The following is a 22487-nucleotide window of genomic DNA, read 5'->3' as shown; positions in this document are numbered from 1 at the left end:
ACCGATGTGACGTCGGTGGTCAAGGATATAAAAGCGCCGCCGCAACTGCATCGCTTCAGTGGGGAAGGTGACAGCAGCACCAGCACAATGCTTAATCGCTGTCTGTTCCTTGTGCAGGTACGTTACTTAAGCAATGCCTATTGCCTTCGTTCTGACGATCGATTTTTGCTGCTGGTACCTTGCCCGCACATTTGCTCATTTATGCTTACTTCATCATATGCTGATATTGTACATGACCTGTGTAGTCTCTTACTAAGCGGCGATGTGGAGTTAAACCCGGGACCTCCGCAAAAGCTAACTCGGGCTAATTTGGCTAACTCAGGCCTTACATCGCGCACAGGTTCTCCTACTCGAACGGATTCTAATAATCCATAAAGTTCTGATGCCGACAATGAATGGTCTGTTTCAGAAATGTTTTCTTAAATTCTATCTGGCCAGAAGAAAATAGAACAAGATGTCGCGGAATTGCGTAACTCTGTCAACTCCTGGTTTGAGGTTATCGAAACGCGCTTAACTGTTCTAGAGAAAACTCCACCTTCTCAAAATGCTGCATTCTACGACAAACTGCGTTGCCAAATTGAAAAGCTGTCTTCTACAGTCAACAAGCTTTCATCTCGAAGTGATGATTTAGAAAATCGTTTGCGCAGAAACAACATTATCATATACGGTCTGGAGGAATCGGAAGATGAAAATAGCGATTCTTTAAAGGCCAGTCTGTCGAAGTTTTTTTCAGACATACCTAAAGTTAATTTCCGCAGATCGAACGATTCCACAGGATCGGTAGATACTTTGGTAGTGAACCTCGTCCGGTCATTCTTAAACTTCTTGACTTCCGCGAAAAGAATAAGGTGCTGAAGAATGGCTTTAAGCTGAAGAGTTCTAACATGCGTATAACGGAGGACTTCTCTGAACACATACGGATTATTCGCCAAAAACTATGGGACGCCACTGCATCCTTTAGGAATGACGGTTTTACTGTGCAATTAAGGTACGATCATGTATATATAAATAATGCGCGGTATGACTGGGATTGTATTTCCAACTCATTAGTAAAATCTACCAAACAGTCTTCTAAACGCCGCACTCTTACGAAATGACCGAATCATGATAAGGTGTGTATTCTCAATATAAATGCCAGAAGTCTCACTAATAAATTTTCTGATTTTGTACACTTGCTTGCTACCTATTGTCCTCAAATTATTGGCGTCACGGGAACCTGGCTTCATGGTGACATATACTATTCTGAAATTACTCCACCAGGGTTCAATGTGGTTCGTACTGATCGATTGCATGGCCGAGGTGGTGACGTTGCCATCTTCTTGAGGTCTCATTTAAGTTTTTCCGTATTAAAGTCACCTGCAGATTTTGAAACCGTCTGGTGCAAGGTTTATATCGCGAACTATCCTATAATTGTCGGTGTATTTTATTGTCCCCCAGGTTCATCACTAGATCAGTTCACAGTACTAAGTAGTTTTTTACAACAAAAAGGCTTTTCTTCAGGTAACCTAATTTGCATGGGAGACTTTAATATGCCTGGCATTTCGTGGCCATCGCTTTCCACTTTGGGCACCAATTCATCAATTTATAGAAAGGTGATTAACTTTTCACTAAACTTAGGTCTTAAACAAGTTGTCACTGATGCCACAAGGGACAATGTTATACTGGACTGCGTTTTTCTCAGTGCTTTACTGTATACAAGAGGGTTTACAGCTCAGGTCAATAATGATATTTCTGATCATAAAGGTGTACTAATCTCTCTTAATTGCACAGTTCCGAAACGCCGCTATGAATATACACCTTTTCGCGATTATAGCCTGGCTGACGATGTGTCTATAATTGACACCTTGAGCAGCGAGTTTGACATTTTTAAAGAACTTAGCTATACTGGTGATGTGAACAGTTTGGTGTCTTATTTGAAAAACCTTGTTATGGAATGTATTGAAACAGATGTACCACTAAAAACTAAAAAGAAAAATACTGAACTTCCATGGATAACGAGAGAAATACTGCAATCAAAGCGTCGACTATCAAGACTAAGGCATGCAATTCGTAATGGCAATGCCCTGCGTAGAGCTGAATTCAATACAGTGAAGGAGGATCTTCGTAGGAAAATAAATGCTGCTAAAGACTTCTTTTTCTCGTTCACCTTGCCAAATATGGTTAAGAATAATCCCCGAAAATTTTGAAACTCAATCTCGCCAAAGGAATGCTCTACTAGTACATTCGTCCTTAATGAAACTCCTACTAGCCAGCCGCAGGTCATTGCCAATGCATTTAACGAATACTTTACGTCTGTCTTTGCTCAGGACAATCACGAAATTTCTTCTTGCACTCTACTTCATGCCTCACTTGTTTCTATTGATGATGTCTCTGTGTCTACAGAAGGTGTTTTAAATTTGATTTTAAATGTTGATTCAAAAAAGTCGTCTAGTCCAGACAATGTTAATAATATTTTTCTTCAACGCTATTCTCTATGGACAAGCCAATACCTGTCAGTAATTTTCAACAAATCATTATCAACATCAACTGTTCCATCATCGTGGAAAATTGCACAAGTCCTTCCACTCCACAAATCAGGTAGTAGGCAATCTGTATTAAATTACAGGCCTATATCATTAACCTCTCACTCATGCAAACTACTGGAACATACTGTCTTCAAACACATCATCAATTTTCTCGAAACTAACAATATTCTGTCCAATGCACAACATGGTTTCCGGCGTGGATTTAGTACCATAACTCAGCTGACAGAATTCACTCATGACATATTTATAGCTCTTGACTTAGGTTTTCAGGTGGACACATTATTCATAGACTTTTCTAAAGCCTTCGATACTGTCATCCATTCAAAACTTCTATATAAACTCAATCTCTTACTATAAAACCAATCGCTTGTTCAGTGGATTAAAAGTTTCCTTTCAAGTCGTAGCCAATACATATCATTTAACACCTTCCATTCATCTAAAGCACATGCATTTTCCAGTGTGCCCCAGGGATCCGTGCTAGGGCCATTACTTTTTCTGTTATATATAAATGACCTACCCGACGCAGTTTTCACTAAAATTCGTCTTTACACTGACGACTCCGTTTTATATCACGTAATAAATTCACCTGATGATCATTATACACTCCAGACATCGTTCTTAAACTTTTGCAGGTGGTGCCAAAATTGGCAGATGAGCATTAACTTTCAAAAGATAGCTGCTATGTGTTTCAGTAGACAGAAAACCCCATCTGTGTTTGATTATTCTTTTAATCACTTTGTAGTGCAGCGGGTCTCACAATATAAGTACCTTGGTCTTCTTTTCACTACGAACTTATCTTGGTCTAGTCACATCGATACAACATGCAACAAGGCTCTGAAGAAACTTGGATACCTTAACCGCTCACTACGTTTAGCACCATGGGAAACAAAACTGCTTACATACAAAACCCTCGTACAGCCGATCCTTGAGTATGGAGCCACTGTATGGTACCCTTATAAAATCACTGACATAAAACGCGTTGAATCCATCCAGAAAAAAGCTATTCGATTCATTTACAGACGCTATGATTGTAATTTTTCACCATCATGCCATCTAGCGCAGCTTGGTCTATCATCACTTTCTAAAAGACTAGACATCAAGTCTCTGAAACTTTTTTCACTTTTTATTTAATTCACCGCAACATTCACCACACAACAACTACATAACACCTGCCAAACCATCATCCATCAGGAACAGCCACGCACCTAATGTACCTGTGTTTCATCGTCGTACTGATTTCTTCAAATACACCTTTTTTCCTCGATGTATTGAAATGTGGAACCTCATCCCAGGTCACATTCGGTCTTTGCAGAAAGATGAAGTTTCGAAGGCATTAAAAGACGGTGTGCTGTAAACCTTTCACTGTTTGTATAATTCTGTTTGTAAAATTTTGGTATTTCTATGATCTGCCATTGTACTTGTGTATTCAGCTGTTTTGTTTTGTACCTTTCTATTATTTCTTGCTGTGTACCCATTCCTGCGATAGCCCCATAACGGGGCTGCAGTATTTGAAAATAAAATAAATAAATAAATATGATCCAAACAAGAGCGTTTTAATTGACGACTTACGACTTCTTCTCGTGTGAAATCTGTAATTGTGTGTGCCAGGCCGTTTCCGATGGAGGCGGAAATGTTGAAGGCCCGTGTGCTCAGATTTGGGTGCACGTTAAAGAACCCCAGGTGGTCAAAATTTCCGGAGCCCTCCACTACGGCGTCTCTCATAATCATATCGTGGTTTTGAGACGTTAAACCCCACAAATCAATCAATCAATGTGTGCCAGGCCGAAAGCTGACAGAGATGAAAGATAATCAGACACTTGGATTTTACCTAGACATAAAATATCAATGTTGAGGTCACCCGTGATGCAAAATATTTCATCACAACTAAAACGCTTCAAGACAGCTTCTAGTTCTAGAATAAAGTGACTGACAGTAGTGTTAGGCGGGCGTTAGATTGCTAACAAAGTAAGATTTAAATGAACGGAACACTACTTTAAAATAAAGACTTCAGCATGGGTGAAACTAACGTTTACTTCAGAAGCAGTATACTTATCATTCACAAAAACAGCAATGCCACCACTTCTACGAACTCCTCGAGTTAGGAATTTAGCGGTGAAACCTTTCAGCACAAATAAATGCAGGAATGAATCTGGAACATTAATTTCAGTGAGTACAAAAGGATCCACGTAAGTGTTGGCATCTTCTGCCAACCTTTTGAGCTCCTCCCAGTATTCGCGCAAGCTGCGAATATTTACGTTAACCAAAGTAAGATCTGAATCGAAGTTAGGACGGAAGCTGCTCTTAAAGGTAAAGTTGTAAACTGCAAGTGGAGCAGACGGCACCATATTCAGTTGATCTTTTCAATATCACCGTCACTGATTATTCGAATGAGTGGAGCGTCCTCATCCTTCTTGGCAAATATTTTGCCTGCTCTCACCCAAACGAATTTGAAGTTGTTTTGCTTGCCCGCCGACCTAGCAAGCCAGAACAGATGCCTGTTGAGTTTTGTTAAGTTGTCATTGAAGAAAAGTTTCGGTAGCACTTTAGGGAGGCATAACTCTCGTAGTTTACTACGCCTGTTATACCATTTTTCTCTCATAGCGACATTGCAAAAGCGCACCAGAACTGTTAGAAAAGAATCCTGCTTGACAGGAAGGCGATGTACGGCAGCCACATTAGTAGCAGGTAAATTATGCAGTTCAAGTTTCACAGCAAGATCTATGAGCATTTCTTTCAAATTTTTATTTTGGGTGACTGGTAAGCCATGAATTTCCAAGTTAAATAATCTTCTGTGTTGGTCGGATTTGTTTTGCTCTTGTTGTAAACAATGTATAAATTTTGCCTGATCCTCAACAATTTCGTTCAGTTTTTTAGTTTCTCTGTATCTGTTTAATGCAGCGCCCTCTGAAGATTTGAGCTGTTCACAAGTGGTATCATATTGCTTTGAAAGAAAAGAGACTGACTCCTCAAGGTCAGCGACTGACTTTGACAGCTGCGAAAATTCTGTCTTTAGAAACAAGAGCGAATCAATCTTCTGACTTAGTGCAGGCAGAACCTCTAAACTTCTTTTCATATCTCTAATTTCTTCGACCAAAGCGGAAATAGAATCGCTGCTGCTTGGCGTTGGCGGTGAATCGGAGGACATAGCAGAGGCACATTGATTTTTGTTGGCTCTGCAGGTTTCGCACTCCCAACAGTCTTTTTTTGACTGCCCTATTGTAGTAAATGTATTGTGAGCTATGGCTGAGCAGCTAGATCAAAGATGATAGAAATAGTTGAATTCGAGACATTTCATAAATCAACCATCACAAGGCACAGTCTTTTGACATGAAATACACAAGTCTTCCTCACTCATAGCAACTAATAATAATAATATTATTATTAATAGTAATAATAATAATAATAAGAAGAAGAAAAATAAAAAGAATAGGAGGAGATAGATGAAGAACCGCAAGAAGAATTTTTAATCTACAGATTTCAGTGCGTGTCCCCCCAATAAACTTTTATTTACACAGAGCTGGTCTGACACTTTCCCCCCTTTGTCCGTTTTGCGAAGAATCAGAAACTATTGAACATTATTCTGGCTCATGTCGGAACTATGCTATAATTAGGAAACGACCTATAGATATTCCGTTTGCGAAGCTAGGTTTAAATTTAACCACAGAAAATATTCTAAATTTTGGTGCCCCTGTTTTGGGAAATTGCAGCAGAGATGCATTCGATGCAGTGTGTAATTTTATTCTAGACTCTAAACGTTTTTCAACATAAAGCCCACGTTAACAGGTACTCAAAAAAAACGGGTCGAAAAGTAATTTTCAAATCTGAATAAATCCGTGACATACCAAATTAATCGGGTTTGGCAAAACCAGCTGTCTGGTCAGCTCCCAAAATCAAGATATAGCTATAAGTGTATATTTTCTTGTTGATGTTTTTTTCTCACTATGTGGATCTTGGATTTCTTTCTTTTTTTAAATGTACTGTCTTCACTATACAACTCCCCCCCCCCCTTTTTTTATCATTGTAAGCAATAGTGCAGTTATTGTCCATATGAGACTGTATGTTCTCTTGGCCAATCCCCAGAGTGGGTATGAGCCATGGACTAGAGGCTACAAACAAACAAACAAACAAACAAACAAACAAACAGAATTTATTTAACGTGTCCTGGAACAATTATGAGGTCTCAGTGCAGGCGCACACAACAAGAAAACATTACAAATAAACTATACAATACAGACACTCTTCAAAAAATGAAATAAAGAGTGAAAATACACAGGAACAAGAAATGAGCGCGAAATGGAAAGAATAAAAGACAAGACGAGAATCATAGAAAGGAAGTGAAAGATAATGTGGAATATATACAACTATGTAAAGACGTCCTGGAATTACAGAAAAGGGAGAATCTGTACATTGTGAAAAACTGTGTTAAGACGGAGCAGAGCTCAGAAGAAACAATAAGATTGAACAGTGAAAAACATAAAGATCATGAAATCAAACTTATATAGATATTGTATACTATGAACAGGAGAGCGGTGAAAGATGTTGGCAGGTACACTAAATGATCGACTTTCTCTGGGTAACCTTCGCGAAATGAAAAAAATTCGCACAACTGAGATGTAAGGGGCAGGATATCATACATTGAACTAGTTTAATGGGTCAGCGCAATTTTGTCGGCAGTGGAGAGACGGCAGTGATAATAATCTGGAAGTGTTGGATTGAAATATAGAGTGGTTTCTAGAGAAAGGGTGATTATAAATGCTTATGAATTTTCTCTGGTTTCGTTCAATGGTGTCACTGCCAGATTCATCAAAGCCATTCCAGATCGCAAATGCCTATTCAAGTTGAGGAAGTCATATGGCGCTTTACAATTTGTCGAATGCTGTAGGAGAATTGAATTCTCAATGGATTTTACAATTGCAGCCGGGAGAATGAAGGCCCCACATTGCAATATTTTGAGTGTGAGCAGAAATACTTAGCATGCTATCAAAAAGGACAGCAAGATCACTACATTCATGTACCTTACATAAGGCATGGTATCCACAGAGTATGGAAATGAAACTATGAATATTTTGCGAGATACTTGAGATATACTCACCAGTTTAGTCTTTAATTTATTCACACAAAGATTTTTAGCACATCATTCGAAAAAAACACAAATTCGACTACAGCAAGTGAAAGTTGATAACTGAATGAATGTTTATGTGTCTGACAATATCTTGTTTCACATTTTTCGGCAGTCGCTCACTACAGGAATGTTGCCTTCTCACTGGAAGATAGCGAACGTAGTGCCAGTCTATGAAAGTGGTAGTAAAAGTTCACCTGGAAATTATCGCCCCATTTCCTTGACGTGCATATGTTGCAAGATTCTTTAGCATATCATAGCTTCTAACATTTATGCGCATCTAGAATCTAACAATTTCTTTTTCTCAAACCAGCACGGGTTCCGAAAAGGTCGTTCTTGCGAAACTCAACTCTTCGAGTTCACCACCAACCTACATTCTAACATGAACAGTAATCTACAGACAGATTGTTTATTTCTTGATTTTGCAAAGGCATTCGATCGTGTTGCTCATTGTCGCTTGATAATAAAACTGTCATCACTAAAACTTGATTCCCTCATGCTAACATGGCTCAGAAACTTCCTAACTAACCGCCAACAATTCACTATTGCCAACAATCACTCTTCATCACTCTGTTACGTTTCCTCTGGTGTACCACAGGGCAGTGTTCTTGGTCCGTTACTTTTCCTCATCTATATTAAAGACCTGCCTGACAACTTATCCTCATGTATGCGTATATTTGCCGACGACAGCATTATCTATCGTCCCATCCGAAACAGTAGCGATCATCTAACTCTTCAAAAAGACCTCGAGCATATAATTGAGTGGTGCAAAACCTGGCAGATGACACTTAATGTTTCCAAATGCAAACTAATCACCTTTAGTCGCAAACGTGATAAATTTGATAGCCAATACAAAATTGATAATAGCATTGTAGAACGCACTGATCATTACAAATACCTAGGCATAAACTTAACTTCTACACTTTCGTGGTCCACACATATCACTTCTATCTGTGCCAACACATCAAGATCATTAGGTTTTCTGTGCCGAAATTTATACAGTGCTCCCTCCGATGTGCGCAAACTGGCTTATCTTGCTCTAATCCGTCCTGAACTGGAGTTGGCATCCTCCATTTGGTCACCATATCAACAATACCTCATAGATAAGTTAGAATGTATACAGAACAGAGCTAGTCGATTCATAGCGCGTAATCACAGCTACCCGTCCAGAGTAACACAGAATAAACATAGCCTTGCACTCGAGCCACTGAAAATTAGCCGAGACATCTAACTTTTATCACTATTTCACAAACTCATCCACACTAGCATGATGCCATCTGTTCACCTTAATCTAGCACATCGAACTTCCAGCAGACTACATAACACCTTTAGCTTATCACGCATGTATGTCAATATTAACGCTTTTAACCAGTCGGCTCTTCCACGAGCTATTCGTTTGTGAAATGATTTGCCAGATGATCTTGCGTCAGAACAAGACCACACAAAGTTCTATCATACTCTTAAAAAATACTTATGCACTAAAAACTGCTCTATTGCATCTTCGTAATCATCAGTGTTTATAGGACTGTTGCGGATGTTTTTGCACTATTGCTAGGTTGTAGTTACTGTCATAATAGTTTTTTTTTGTATTTCACCTTCACATACTGTAACTCACTTTTCTATTATGTATTTTGCTTACATGTTCATAAGTTGAACAGCATTTTCTATTATATTCATTATTTGCCTATATATGTGTAGATATTACGTATGTATAATTTTTTAACATATTATCTGTACCGCCCCCTTTACACAATGCACCTCGAGGGCTCTGTGGGGTACTGCAAATAAATGAATAAATAAATAAAGTATCTTTACGTCCTTAGCATAATGGAAGAAAGAAGAATAGCGAATTGCAAAAGGAACATCGTTCACGTAAATTAAAAATAAAAATGAGCCTAATACCGATGTTTGAGAGAGACTGCTAGTCACGTTTTACAAGGAAGACGTTTGGTCATTCACGCTAACATAACAAGATGTATTAAGCAGATGACTGTGCAGGAGATTCCAAATGGATGACTCAAAATCAATGTTTTCAAGTTTAATTTAAAAAAGTCACAGCTTTGCCGCAAAACCGAAGCAATGAACGTGAGAGAAATGAATTGGAACGTCACGCACAAAATGGCAAGCAGATTGAAATGTGCCCGGCCTTTCTGACGCATAAATTACGCGCAGAATGTAATAACAGGTACAGATGAACGCGAATAGGCGTTTCAGTTATTATTTCGCTAATTCTGAAAAGCGTGCCATTTGCGCAAACGGGGACTGTGAAACGATTGCAGGGACCTCTGCGCCCCCAGTAATTACAACAGAATTGTGCCACCTAAAGCCGAAGGCCAGCCAAGGTGTATGCACCTCCGTACCGCGAGATAAGGGCGCGCGGGTGAGTGTCCACTTTTCCTTTCCGCGGGGCCAAGTACGCGTGGGACATGAGAGCACGCGCCACCACGTCGTGGTGTTGCGTCAAAGCGCGCTCAATGCGCCATCTTGCTCGTAATGCTGAAACTACGACAGTTCTTCCCGAAATGCCCATCACTAGCGGTAAGTGATAGATACAAATAATTTGCCATTTGAACGTTCAAGGAGGTGCTCCTTCGTGGCTCTGTGGTTAACACCTCGCACACATACTTCTGTAGTCCCATGTTCGGTTCCGTGGGCCAGAATCTTGTCCTGGATTATTTTTCTTTCTGGCGTTTTGTACAAATACATAGAAATATACGGTGCAAGAAGGTGACACTGACGCTGGCGAAAAGATCTATTCTAGAGTATTTATATAATTTCTATCGCAATAAAACAGCCAGTAGCTGACTAAGTCAAATGTCTTGCTCAGGTCACAGTAGACTACATAGACCTGTCCCTTGGGAGAAATAGGAGAAGAGATTCGCACCATGAAACTACCAATATTTCTAGTAGTTAAGTGGCAAGGCAGAAGCCCATGTTGATTAAGAATCAATGAATGATTCACACTAACGTAAATTGTGTTCTGATGAGCCAGCTCTAAATCTTCGATGTGGCACACAGTAGAGAAATTGTGCGATAATTAAGCGCGAGGTTTGCAGCCCGACTTAAGTACTTGAAAAACGTGGGCAATTTTCCACATGCTGAGAAATGTGGAAGAATTCGGACTTTTGAATATTGTAAACAGTACTGATGCAAATATACTACCTTTAGTATGGTGCAAGGGATGCCATTTGGACCACGCGATAAGGATGGCTTTAAGCACCTAATGCTTAAGCACACCAGCTTTTCATTCAGCGATAGACCTCAAGATGTGCCAACTACCTTGGGATGTTGTACTATTTGTGTCCTAGAGTCTAGGGCCCTATAAACGCATAAAAAATGCGTGGCGAAACAATCAGCGATGACATGCACTTTTGCTAGACCGTTTGCATACATACTTGCAAAACTCAGCGGGCCTGTCAGAACGTCTTTTTTCGGATAATGCAATATATAAACTGTGGTCCCAGTTATATAGGTCGTTTAGAGAAAGCTCAGAAAAACCGGACTTCTTCATTCCACACACTGAATGGAACACACTTAATCTTCTTGTGCGCGCGGTCTTTTTGCTTCAGTGCACTTACATGTTCCGGAGAAAGCCAGTGGATTTTATCTTGAATACTACTACTACTACTACTACTACTACTACTACTACTACTACTACTACTACTACTAATAATAATAATAATAATAATAATAAGAAGAAGAAGAAGAAGAAGAAGAAGAAAAAGAAGAAGACTTTATTGTACACATCCATAAGAAATACAAAGAAACGGGCCTGTCTAAGCCCCAAGGACTTCTGTGACTAGGCCCGGCAGAGCCGGTTACAGTGTTGTGAATACAAAGAAAACAAAAACTATTGTTGCTCCTTTGCCAACAAACAGACTAATGACTGACACCATTGCTTTTTACAGGCAGTAAATGAAAAAGAAGAACAAAGGAGGCACCCAGAGCACACGTGACATACAAGTAGACCTTGTGATTTTACAACTCAGTGAGTAATTGCTTTATTTGCTTTTTTGAACTCGCTGAAAACAATCCTTCAGGTAGTGCGTTGAAAAGTTTTGGAATATATACACTTCTACATGCTTCTCTATCTCTGTTAGAAAACCGGGGTACCATAAAACGCTTTTTTTTTCTCTCAAGGGTCGACGCGTTACACATGGCACTTTAAAGTCATCACACCAATTGTATCTCAGCACAACTGTTTTAATAAACAAATCGTGGAATAAAGAAAAGCCCCAATCCCCGCAAAATATTACTGGCATCTACCTTACGACCGTAAGCTACACTTTTGAAGATATTTCGAAGTAAACTATCAATGCGTGTTTTCCAGCGTTCAGAGCAAAATGCGAAATCTGTAATCCCATATCTCCACACACTATATGCTAGCGAATGAACTATAATTTTTTTACTGCTAGAGGCACCAAGCATTTTATATTGAAAAGAAGACATGCCACACTGCTTAGTTTGGAACAAACACATGCCATGTGATGTTGCCAACACATACCACTATAAAACTATACGCCTAGGTATCTGAATGTTTCGACATTTTCCACTGCAGAACATTTGCATGGAGTGCAATGTTCGGTGTAAAGAAAAATTGGTATAGTCATTTTTGGTATTTTTAGAGGGATTCAAAAACAGATTAGTTTTGTTTTTTTATGTTTACAATTACGGAGTTTTCTTCAAACTATATCATAAAACTATGAATTTCACTCTGAACGGCAGTAATTAGCAATGGTGACAACACCGATCCTTATGGCACACCAGCAGTAATATATTTTTTATTGATAATTACCTCCCTGCATTCCATAATGACCTGTGATATCTCTTGTGATTGTAGAGCACATCATAAAATTGCCCCCTAAAGCCAAAACGAAATAGCTTTTCTAACAAAATGGTATAGTTCACTGTTTCAAACGGTTATGCCAAGTCTAAAACTAGAACACAACAGAACAGGTTCTTGTCTAAAGCCGAATATATTTCAATACTATACTCTTCTAATTATGTTATAGTACTGCAATCAGCAATTAAACCAAATTGCCGGGGTGTTAGTAGCGAGAACTTCTGTAAGAAGGACGTCATACACTAAAGTAAACATTTTTCTAGTATCTCGGAGAGCATAGGCAAGATAGAAATCGGTCTGTAATTTTCTATATCATCTTTTTCCCTGCTTTAAACAATGGCTTAACTATTGCCGTTTTTAACTTTTCGGGAATCGAGGCACTGACTAGAAATCCATTTAACATGAAGAGAAGTATACGAGATAATGCTTCAAAGTTCTGTCGAAGCGTAGCCACAGCTACCCCATCAATTCCGGGTTGCTTACTAGGACGACAACTGTAAATAATAATAATAATAATAATAATAATAATAATAATAATAATAATAATAATAATAATAATAATAATAATAATAATAATAATAATAATAATAATAATAATAATAATAATAATAATTTGCTGTACATATTTATAAGAAATACAAGGAAACGGGCCTGTCTAAGTCCCATGGTGGATACAAGGTCAGTCAGTCAGTCAAGAACTTTAATATATGGTCCTGAGGAGTTTAAGCCACCAGGGTGCCCACGTGGGACATCCTAGCAGCCGCTACCGTAGGCGACGCCCGAGTCGGGGCGGGAACGTGGTGGCGTTCCGCCAGTTCTTGGGCCCTCTGGACTGCCTTAAGTTGGTTTCGGAGATTGGGGCTCCTGAGTGCCTCCTCCCAGTCGGACTCACTGGTGAGAGGTCCCTGAGGTAACGCGGGACATTGCCAGAGCATGTGCGCGAGTGAACAGTACACTTCTGTGCAATCTGGGCACTGTGAATTTATGTCTGAGTTATAATGGCTGAGTCGGCCCCGTGATGGGTACGATCTCGTTTGTAACATTCTAAAGGCTACTTCTTGCGCGCGTTCTAGTTTTGAATGGGGTAAAGGGTATCGGCTTCTGTTGTGTCGGTAGTGGGAGGTAATTTCATGGAAGAAGGGAAAACAAAAACTATTGTTGCTCCTTTGCCAACGAACAGACCAATGACTGACACCATTGCTTTTTTACAGGCAGTAAATGAAAAAGAACAAAGGAGGCACCCAGAGCACACGTGACATACATGTAGACAATGTGAGTTTACGACTCAGCGAGTAATTTCTTTAACTGCTTTTTTAAACTAGCTGAAAACAATCCTTTAGGTAGTGCGTTGAAAATTTTTGGAATATATACACTTCTACATGCTTCTCCATTTCTGTTAAAAAACCGGGGTACCATAAAGCGCTTTTTTTTTACTGTCAGGGGTCGACGCGTTACACATGGCACTTTAATGTCATCACACCAATTGTATCTCAGCACAACTGTTTTAATGAACAATTCGTGGAATACACAAAATCCCAAATCCCGAAAAGTAGTACTGGCATCTACCTTACGACCGTAAGCTACACTTTTTAAGATATTTCGAAGTAAACTATCAATGCGTGTTTTCCAGCGTTCTGAGCAAAATGCGAAAACTGTAATCCCGTATCTCCACACTATATACTAGCGAATGAACTATAATTTTTTTTACTGCTAGAGGCACGAAGCATTTTATATTTGAAAGAAAACATGCCACACTTCTCAGTTGGGAACAAATAAATGCCATGTGATGTTGCCAAGACATATCACTATAAAAAATTACGCCTAGATATTTGAATGTTTCAACATTTTCCACTGCAGAACATTTTCAAGGGTTGCACTGCTTGGATTATTATTATTATTATTATTATTATTATTATTATTATTATTATTATTATTATTATTATTATTATTATTATTTGGGGTTTATCATCCCGAAACCACGTGGACATTTTGAAAGACGCCGTAGTGGAGGGCTTCCCAAATTTCGTGCATATGTTGTTCTTTAGGCACATGAAAAAAAAACACATTGTACACTCGTGGCAGTGTGAACACTTTCCTTCACTATGCCACGAGAACGAAGTACCATCATGTGAACAAAAAGAAATGGCAGGTCTCACGTACCGTCGGAATCGATCATATGCGATGCACAAAGGAGGAATGTCAATATGTCAACTTAAAATCAGCGCAACGTCCCGAGGCGGACGTAAATCTTGCGGTACATGAATTCCATGTCAATATTATCATCTTTGGATGTGTCGTTTACATCCATTCTCTATTCTTGTCACGTGATTCCAAATTTGGTATATGTGGAGAAAGCGATGCCGCCATGAGCACGCTATGAGCGTAGCATGTAACCATGTTTTACAAAACATGCATGTCATGATTATCATATTTGGACATGTCGCTTACCTTTGTCGCCTATTAACGTCACGCGATACCAAATGCGGTATATGTGAAGCTAACAAAACGATCGAGCGCATCATGAGCGTGGTATGTTTTCATGTTCTTACATGGCACGCATGTCACGATTATCATGTTTGCACCAGTCATATACCTTTGTCATCTGTAACGTCACGTAACACTAATTTAGGCACAAGTGAAGCAGGCGAAACGGCCGCAAGCGCACTATGAGCGTAGCATGTAGTCATGACTTACATGACATGCATGCCATGATTTCCACGATAGCATCCGTCACTTATATTCGCCATGCAGCCATGTCCTACAGTACCAGTTTTGCAATATGTCATGTGAACGATATCACCGCAAAAGCCGCGAAACCATATAAACTAAATTGTGATATTCATGACGTAAATGTCATGATTTTCATGTTCTGACCAGTAAGTTATGTTCGTCATACAGTTTTGTTATTATCATCATCATCATCATCAGCCTGACTACGTCCACTGCAGGACAAAGGCCTCTCCCATGTTCCGCCAGTTAACCCGGTCCTGTGCTTGCTGCTGCCAATTTATACCCGCAAACTTCTTAATCTCATCTGCCCGCCTAACCTTCTGTCTCCCCCTAACCCGCTTCCCTTCTCTGGGAATCCAGTCAGTTACCCTTAATGACCAGCGGTTATCCTGTCTACGCGCTACATGCCCTGCCCACGTCCATTTCTTCTTCTTGATTTCAGCTATGATATCCTTAACCCCCGTTTGTTCCCTAATCCACTCTGCTCTCTTCTTGTCTCTTAAGGTTACACCTACCATTTTTCTTTCCACTGCTCGCTGCGTCGTCCTCAATTTAAGCTGAACCCTCTTTGTAAGTCTCCAGGTTTCTGCTCCGTAGCTAAGTACCGGCAAGATACAGCTGTTATATACCTTCCTCTTGAGGGATAGTGGCAATCTACCTGTCATAATTTGAGAGTGCTTGCCGAATGTGCTCCACCCCATTCTTATTCTTCTAGTTACTTCAATCTCGTGGTTCGGCTCTGCGGTTATTACCTGCCCTAAGTAGACATAGTCTTTTACAACTTCAAGTGCACTATTACCTATCTCGAAGCGCTGCTCCTTGCCGAGGTTGTTGTACATTACTTTCGTTTTCTGCAGATTATTTTAAGACCCACCTTTCTGCTCTCCTTGTCTAACTCCGTAATCATGAGTTGCAATTCGTCCCCCGAGTTACTCAGCAATGCAATGTCATCGGCGAAGCGCAAGTTACTAAGGTATTCTCCATTGACTCTTATCCCTAACTGTTCCCATTCTAGGCTTCTGAAAACCTCCTGTAAGCACGCGGTAAATAGCATTGGGGAAATTGTGTCCCCCTGCCTTACACCCTTCTTGATTGGTATTCTGTTGCTTTCTTTATGAAGCACTATAGTAGCAGTTGATCCCCTGTAGATTTCTTCCAGAATGTTTATATATACTTCATCTACGCCCTGATTCCGCAGTGTTTGCATGACGGCTGAAATTTCTATTGAATCAAACGCCTTCTCGTAATCTATGAAGGCTATGTATAGTGGTTGCTTATACTCTGAGCATTTCTCTATTACCTGATTGATAGTATGAATGTGGTCAATTGTTGAGTAGCCTGTTCGAAATCCTGCTTGTTCCTTTGGTTGATTGAATTCTAATGTTTTCTTTACTCTGTTAGCAATTACCTTTGTAAATAGCTTGTATACTACAGAGAGCAAGCTGATCGGCCTGTAATTCTTCAAGTCCTTGTCATCTCCTTTCTTATGTATTAAGATGATGTTAGCGTTCTTCCAAGACTCTGGTACTCTTCCTGTCAGGAGACACCTCGTAAACAGGGTGGCTAGTTTTTCTAACACAATCTGTCCTCCATCTTTCAGCAGATCTGATGTTACCTGATCCTCACCAGCAGCTTTGCCCCTTTGCATGCTCTCTAAAGCTTTTCTGACTTCTTCTATCATTACTGGTGGGGTGTAATCTGGGTTACTGCTAGTTCTTATAGTATTAAGGTCGTGGTTGTCTCGGCTACTGTACAGATCTCTGTAAAATTCCTCCGCTATTTTAACTATCCTATCCATATTGGTAGTTATTTTGCCTTCTTTGTCCCTTAGTGCATACAACCGACTTTTGCCTATACCAAGTTTCCTCTTCAATGCTTTGACACTTCCTCTGTTTTTCAGAGCGTGTTCAATTCTCTCCATGTTATACCTTCTTGCATCGCATACCTTACGTCTATTAATCAACTTCGAAAGCTCTGCCAGTTCTATTTTGTCTGTTGTACTTGACACTTTCATGATTTGACGCTTCTTAATTAGGTTCTTCGTTTCCTGGGAAAGCTTGCCAGTGTCCTGTCTAACTACCCTGCCTCCAACTTCCACTGCACACTCCGTTATGATACTCGTCAGATTATTATTCATTGTATCTACGCTAAGGTTGGTTTCCTCACTAAGAGCCGAGTACCTGTTTTGCAGCGACACTCTGAATTCCTGTACTTTCCCTCTCAGTGCTAGCTGATTGATTGGCTTCTTGCGTATCAATTTCTGTCGTTCCTTCTTCAAGTCTAGGCGAATTCGAGACCGTACCATTCTATGGTCACTGCATCGTACCTTGCCAATCACTTCCACATCCTGCACGATTCCTGGGTGTGCACTCATTATAAAGTCTATTTCGTTCTTATTTTCGCCATTAGGGCTCCTCCATGTCCACTTGCGGTTTTCTCGTTTTCGGTAGAAGGTATTCAAAATCCGTAAATTATTGCGTTTTGCGAATTCTACTAGTAGCTCTCCTCTGGCGTTTCTAGTACCGATGCCATAATCTCCTACTGCCTGGTCTCCAGCCTGCTTCTTCCCTACCTTTGCATTAAAGTCGCCCATCACTATAGTATACTGTGTTTTTACCTTACTCATTGCCAATTCCACGTCTTCATAGAAGCTTTCAACTGAAGCGTCATCATGGCTGGATGTAGGCGCGTAAGCCTGTACTACCTTCATCTTGTATCTTTTATTCAGTTTAATTACGATACCTACCACCCTTTCATTAATGCTATAGTATTCCTCTATGTTACCAGCTATGTTTCTGTGAATTAGGAGCCCCACTCCCAGTTCTCTTCTGTCTGCCAAGCCCCTGTAGCAAAGGACGTGCCCATTCTGTAGCACCGTATAGGCCTCATCTGTCCTCCTAACCTCACTGAGCCCTATTATATCCCATTTAACACCCTCTAGCTCCTCGAATAGTACAGCTAGACTTCCCTCACTAGATAAGGTTCTAGCGTTAAACGTTGCCAAGTTCAGGTTCCAATGGCGGCCTGTCCGGATCCAGAGATTCTTAGCACCCTCTGCTGCGTTGCAGATCTGACCGCCGCCGTGGTCAGTTGCTTCGCAGCTGCTGGGGACTGAGGGCCGTGAGTTATAACAGTTTTGTTATGACACACCAATATGGAAACGGCCAGGAGAGCTAAACGTCGTAAGCTGATGGATAGATAGATAGATAGATAGATAGATAGATATGTAGATGATATGTGTGGTTTAACGTCCCAAAACCACCTTATGATTATGAGAGACGCCGTAGTGGAGGGCTCCGAAAATTTCGACCACCTGGGGTTCTTTAACTTGCATCCAAATCTGAGCACACGGGCCCACAACATTTCCGCCTCCATCGGAAATGCAGCCGCCGCTGCATACATAGATAGATAGATAGATAGATAGATAGATAGATAGATAGATAGATAGATAGATAGATAGATAGATAGATAGATAGATAGATAGATAGATAGATTCAAAGTTGCCACAGTTCACTAAGAATTGCTTCGCGTTTAACTGCTAGATGACAAGATGAAGTTGTAGGCCCGTGTGCTCAGATTTGGGTGCACGTTAAAGAACCCCAGATGGTCGAAATTTCCGGAGCCCTCCACTACGGCATCTCTCATAATCATATGGTGGTTTTGGGACGTTAAACCTCACATATCAATCAATCAAGATGAAGTTTGGGAACTGCCACGAGATGAAACTTTTTGTCCTGTGTCATGAGTGTAGGTCAGCGAAAATGTTAAAACTAACTCAGAGTCACTCAAGAATTATATTTTGCTCGTACAGCTCTCTAGCACTGACCCACCAAAACTTTCCATTACCATACTTACTCGGACTCCATTTCATCAAACGTTTTCTGAACCGGACTCAATCGGTTGAACTAAACATCATCAACATACTTCTAAGCTGGTCTTTCTCAGACTGAGACTGGTGGCTTGACCTAAGTGTAAGTGAGCCTGAGTCGGTCAACTATTGAGGCTATGGGTATAAAATTAGCTTTTCTGATCATTGTGTAAATCATCCGTAACTTCAATATCTGGCATAACACATGTAAAGAAAAAGCCGTAAACAGGGGTTGTGTGCTCCAGCCAACGTTTTTTCAAGCGGACTTGTCTTCCCCAAAGGAATAACATCAAAAGTTCTGTTCCAGCCTTGAGGAAGACAAGTCTGCCTGTCTAAACGTCAGCTTGACACAACCCCTGCCTACGAAACTTCCCCGTCCTACCATAAAGTAGATGTATGTAGTACAATACGCCTTTTGATCTTGCAAGTTGTAATAAATACCCCTTATCGGTGGGTCAAATCCAGCAAGTACGTTTCTACGAAATGTGCGACTTACACGACCACTTGTATCAACATTCAGTGAAAGAGTTCACGGCTAAATGTCTTTTTTAAATACGCCTGTGATCAATATTCACTGAGGGGGCGCATTAAGAGGCAAGTGGGTTTTTAAAAGTCATCAAGATTCCTTTAGTAGATTTTGTTAAACTTCGTTGACGTATTTATTGTTCTTCACAGATTTAAAACATGTAATTGTCTTATGATATGTGAATTATTCCTGAAATAATCAAAATAATTAGCAATGATTCCTAAAGCAATTGGGTAGCAACAGCTCATTGAAATTGTGCGTTAAGCTCATAGCTAGGTACTATGACACATAGGCTTCGCATGGGTAGAATAATTATTATTTATATGAATACATAAGAACTGTTGACAATTGTACAGCATAATAAACAATTATGGGCAATATGTGGCGAAATATTTGTTTATCAACCATGTTAAAAAACATTCAGACTAAACTAGAAAAAATTGGTAGAGCCCTCGTACAGTGGGAATCAATGATGCGCGGAACACAAAGGAGAAACGTTGATGTATTTCTCGAAAATCAGCAGAAACGTTATGAGGTGAACGTAAATTATGCCGTCTATGACTTCTATGTCACGATTATTATGTTTGCGTCTGGTATTTGTGTTCGTCGTTCATTCACGTCATCTAATACCAAACTTGGTATGTAAAGCTATCGAAACGGGCGCCAGTGCGTAAACAGTGTAGCATGTAGTAATGTTTTACATGACACGCATATCATATTTATCAGGTTTGAAGGTGCCATTTCCCTTCTTCGTCTATTCACGTAACGTAATACCAAATTTGGTATATGTGAAGCTAGCGAAATGGCCACGAACGTGCTAGAAGCGTAGCATGTATTCTTGTTTTACATAACACCCATATGATAAATAACATATTTGGACCTGTAATTTACCTTCTTAGAAGCCAACACGGATATTACCAGCATGCCTACTGCTGACGCATACACCAATGAGCAGCAGCATGGCATCACTAAGCCGAGTTTTTGTGGTTTCTGTTTTCAGTTTGAGTATACGCTATATTGGCGGCATCAATTGCTGTTTCGGCTAAAAAACAATATAGGGTGCAGAAATGTATGGTGTGCTTAGGGCTCACTCGGGCTCAGACTAATCAATATTTTCGTCAACCTGACTCACTCGCTCTCAAGCTAGTAAAAAATCGCACTCACATGCACTCACGGAGTCTGAGACTCGATCTGTGTCTGAATCAGCCGGAGTGAGTCGACTCGTGAGAGAGTGTTCTAACCTATGGTAATGAGTGCTGAATAATAGATACCTTGAAATCGTTGTTCAAAATTGAAGGACGCGTTTTAAATCCAGAGTGTGTTCGGTGAGAGCCTGAGACCACCGAGATGGGGTTGTTTAGAACAGAATGCTATGCGCGGGGTATTCTTTTTGCATGAGGGGGTGAGTCGTGGCTGCGCTAAGCGTGTGTGCGCGGGACCCATCCAACTATCTTGACCTCTGGTACCTAAAAGACACCTGACAAAGAAGCGTTGCCGTTCATGCCACTGTAGAATCACGCGATTGGTGAGATAGTGAACGAGAAGAGAGTCCAATGCCCTTATTGTTTTTGCATTTCTCATACGCGATTCAACCACGAAGCTGAAACATGTGGGTCCGGTATTTGTCACAATCTGTGATCTATCGAAGTGCAATCTGTTGTGAGTTTTGAACTTTCGCTCACTGTCTTTCGTAAATGTGTGCTTCACAATTTGAAATTGATAACGTTAGCCTAAACGATATTGCTACAATCCTTCCTCAACCTTCCTTATCGTCCCGTTGCACTGTAATGTTCAGCCCAAACCACGCCTGTACTGTTCGGGAATATTCGGGGCTCTTGTAGAGCGTTTTGTTAAGAACGTGCGCACAACGCGAACATTACAGATTATTCTGGAACATACGTGGCCACTAGCGATAACGTTGGAATATTTGACGGCGCATGCATAAACGCTGGCGTGCATCAGCTGATCGCGTTTTTGAGCTGAGTGAACGTCAACGTCACTCTTCGTCAACGTCAACACCCCGTGATATATAGAGGATGCGCTTTCCGGTCCATGTATGGAGTGCCCCGATCCAGCCGCGAGCCAAGTCCCAACCGTGAAAGTTACACCAACACAAACTTTGGTCAGCGAGCTAGCCGCAGGCAACGGGGGCTACAATCTGGGTTTTGGCCTCTACCAGATAACAGACAAAAGACCAATGCCATGACCTCAACTGTGACAACCATGACAGCCACTGCACCGCCGCCCACCACGGCCGCGATGAAGCAGCCAAGAGAACCACCGAGCTTCCATTGATCCCCTAGTGAACACCCGGTTACCTGGCTGGAGACTTACGGCTGAGGGGCCATCCTGAACCACTGATACACGGAAGAGAAGCTGCATCAAGTTTACTTCTACATGAAAGACGCGGTGGAGACCAGGTTCGACAATCGAGAGTCTAGACTTGAAACTGGCGATCTCAACCGTGGCACAATTCTACACACGTTCAGGAGCATCGCCTGCAAAAAAAGGCCACGGTGCTGCTGAAGACAAGGGTACAACTCCCGAACATTTATTTAGTGTTTAGTTGTGTCCCCCAAGGTAAAGCTTAACAATTTTGCCTTGAATAAATAAAAAAAAACAAAAATGTGATGATCATCGTCAAAGACATGACCAGGCTGTTCCGTCATGCCGACCCCGACATGCCCTAGGAGAAGAAAGCCCATTGGCTCGTGCGGGAAGTCAAGCAAGAACTTATCGCCGGGCTGATTCGAAACCCACTGAAGACCGTCAAGGAATTTCCACCAGAGGCAGCAGCGATCGAAACGACGCTGGAAATGCGAACCTGGTAGCCCAGTAATCGAATGATGCAGGACAGCCCGGTTCATGCTTTCGCC

At 40.8% G+C, this 22487-nt stretch overlaps 2 protein-coding genes across 6 annotated transcripts in view; one reads left to right on the top strand and one right to left on the bottom strand.

Annotated features, from left to right (window-relative positions):
• LOC119161647 (low choriolytic enzyme) overlaps window positions 1–22487 on the bottom strand; it is a 1178895-nt gene that overhangs the window by 292654 nt on the left and 863754 nt on the right. The gene's annotated exons all lie outside the window — the stretch shown is intronic.
• LOC142776727 (uncharacterized) overlaps window positions 1–22487 on the top strand; it is a 239037-nt gene that overhangs the window by 86607 nt on the left and 129943 nt on the right. Inside the window, exon 3 of the mRNA XM_075880931.1 lies at window positions 11553–11632. Coding sequence (XP_075737046.1) covers window positions 11553–11600 — 48 coding nt within the window. The 3' untranslated portion in view covers window positions 11601–11632. The remainder of the gene's footprint in view (window positions 1–11552; window positions 11633–22487) is intronic.

The sequence above is a fragment of the Rhipicephalus microplus genome, chromosome X, assembly GCF_043290135.1.
Source record: "Rhipicephalus microplus isolate Deutch F79 chromosome X, USDA_Rmic, whole genome shotgun sequence".
Classification (NCBI taxonomy): domain Eukaryota; kingdom Metazoa; phylum Arthropoda; class Arachnida; order Ixodida; family Ixodidae; genus Rhipicephalus; species Rhipicephalus microplus.
Note: the sequence above shows the minus strand (reverse complement) of the source record. Positions and strands in the feature narration are given on the sequence as shown.